The sequence below is a fragment of the Sardina pilchardus genome, chromosome 1, assembly GCF_963854185.1.
Source record: "Sardina pilchardus chromosome 1, fSarPil1.1, whole genome shotgun sequence".
Classification (NCBI taxonomy): domain Eukaryota; kingdom Metazoa; phylum Chordata; class Actinopteri; order Clupeiformes; family Clupeidae; genus Sardina; species Sardina pilchardus.
Window position 1 is genome coordinate 39,801,722 of NC_084994.1, and position 2,500 is coordinate 39,804,221.

The following is a 2,500-nucleotide window of genomic DNA, read 5'->3' on the forward strand; positions in this document are numbered from 1 at the left end:
GACAGACAGACATATGGGTAGGCGGGCTCTTTGAGTGTTCACCTTTGAAGAGCCCCCCCCCCCATACACAAACACACACACACACACACACACACACACACACACATACACACACACACACACACACACACACACACACACACACACACACACACACACACACAAACACACACACACCGTTCAAGAGCTCCAGCCTGCAGGCAAAGTCACATATCCCACGACCCACTATTCACTAAGAGCGCTTATTGAAGTCAGACTTGGACCACTATGAGTCCAAGTAACATAGTGTTGAAAACCACTGCCATTTGTCTTTGGAAGAAAAGACACATCCATTACATTTGAGACTTTCTTAGTGGTGTGTGCCTACCAAGTATTCCGCAAACTCTTCCATTAGGGTTTGTTCTCCCAACACACAAAACCCTAAGCACCTACATCATCATCTTTACACCATCGTTAACACATAGTTATATTCACAATTAGCCTGCACTGACTTTGATTAATGTAGACAAAGTCTGCGAGCAAGCATTGTGGTCAGTGTAGTTTTTTCAAATGAAGGGGCAGCTGAGCTTCTGGCCCACCTTGCTGTGTGCATAAACTACAGATCCCAGCAGCTTCCAGGTGCCTCCGCGCCGGTCCATGCGCACCATGCGCAGGATCTGCAGGAAACGCAGGCTGCGGAGCGCCGACGTCGCAAAGATGTTGCCTTGGCTGCCAGCCGATACCACGGCAACAGAGGCGATGAGCACGATGATGTCTGCAGAGGAAAGAAGAGAAGAGGACATGAGCAAAAAAGGGGGAGAAAAGGAGAGGAGAAAAAAGGAGAGGAGAGAAAAGAAGAGAGAGGAGCAGAGAAGAGAAGAGAAGGAAAGAAAATAGAAGAGAAGAGAAAAGGAAGACAAGAGAGGGCCCTGTAGTGAATTGGAGATTCAAAATTAGAGGAAAAGACTGACTTGCTGAGTGTCATGTTTATATCATAAGTTGTGCTATTTTCAACACTTATTGTGTAACAAATGACAAAAGCAATGTGTTGGAAGCAACACAAACTGTGTTGTCCCACATTCATGTCAAGAGTGTGTAATATATTTGTCATAAGTCACACTTATTGTTCATCTGGGTGTTCATACAGGGTTGTATGTGCTGCGCATGTGAATCCGGTGAACACGGTCAACGAGGGTAAATTGTGACTTCCGCCTACACGCACGGCTATTTGTGTCCAGGCAAGGCCTCCCATCAATACCCTCTCACTGCGCCTCGCGCCGTCAAAAGACCAGTCATGTTGAAGGCTACACACATATGAATCACCGCAATTTTCCCCCTTCAGCATCGCGTGGGGGAGGAGGAGGCATTATACAGCCGCAGCCAGGGCAGCCAAACGTCAACGTGTGAATGTGTGAATGTGTAGCTGCCAAACACACACACACACATGGTGCACATACAGCACATACAGATACCCACACACACACAAACACACACACCTCCTCTAAATCATATACACTGGGGGGGTGATAAACCTCCTGTGCGCATTCTGCCTGTGCTTTTCCAAGGTGACATATAATGCTTTAGCTTGTGTGTGTGTGCCGTTGTGTGACAACTCCTTTATGTGCTTAATATAGGGAGAAAGAAGAGAGACTTTGAGACTGAGAGAATACGTCACAAAGAGACTTGGGGATGCAAAGAGAGAAGGGTAGAGAAGCAGAGATGAAGAGAGAGAGAGAGAGAGAGAGAGAGAGAGAGAGAGAGAGATCGCCAAAGAGAATGAGACACGTGGAGGAGTGGAGAAGGCAGAGACACTGACAGACTGACATGAAGGAATATCTCTGTGAAATCTTCCTCTCTTTTTCTCTCAGACAGCAAGAGAGCTAGGACAAGGGTGAGAGCGAGTGAGTGTGTGAGTGTGTGTGTGTGTGTGTGTGTGAGAGAGAGAGAGAGGGATATAGAGAGAGGACAAAGGAAGTTTAGGCTGAAACCACATCCACTAGAAGAATAACACCGAACCCTCAAAGAACACAAACCACTCTGAGGGTCTGGCTGAAGAACGAGAAGAAAATTGGAAGAAAAGGGAAGAAAAACAGTATCCCTTCCCTGCACTTGGTTCTCACCACCCTCTCCATTTCAGAGAAACACGCCAAGTGTAACTCAAACCTGGGGTCATATTTGATGGGAGTCTCTCCCATCCCTCCTGCTGATTTAAAAAAAAAACAAAAAAAAAAAACACTTTTCTTGGTCTTGTGCTGCTTACTTTAAGTGGTGATCACACACACCTATACACACACACACACACACAGAGCACCATGAGGAGAGCAAAGCTGCTGGTGAGCTACCGACTGAGGTGGGGCTCCCATATTAATCAAAGTCTGCTCAAAATGAACAGTGGTGCTGTGGCTTTACAGGGCCTATGCCAGCCCTGCTAGCTGAGCAGAGTACACCCGTGTAGCTCCTGCACACACACACACACACACACACACACACACCTGGAGACACCCCCAACCCCAACCAACTG

The 2,500-nt window shown here is 47.2% G+C and overlaps 1 protein-coding gene across 1 annotated transcript in view; it reads right to left on the reverse strand.

Annotated features, from left to right (window-relative positions):
* Window positions 1-2,500, reverse strand: part of kcnq5b (potassium voltage-gated channel, KQT-like subfamily, member 5b) — a 172,156-nt gene that overhangs the window by 26,779 nt on the left and 142,877 nt on the right. Inside the window, exon 4 of the mRNA XM_062534937.1 lies at window positions 579-754. Within this exon, the coding sequence (XP_062390921.1) occupies window positions 579-754 (176 nt within the window). The remainder of the gene's footprint in view (window positions 1-578; window positions 755-2,500) is intronic.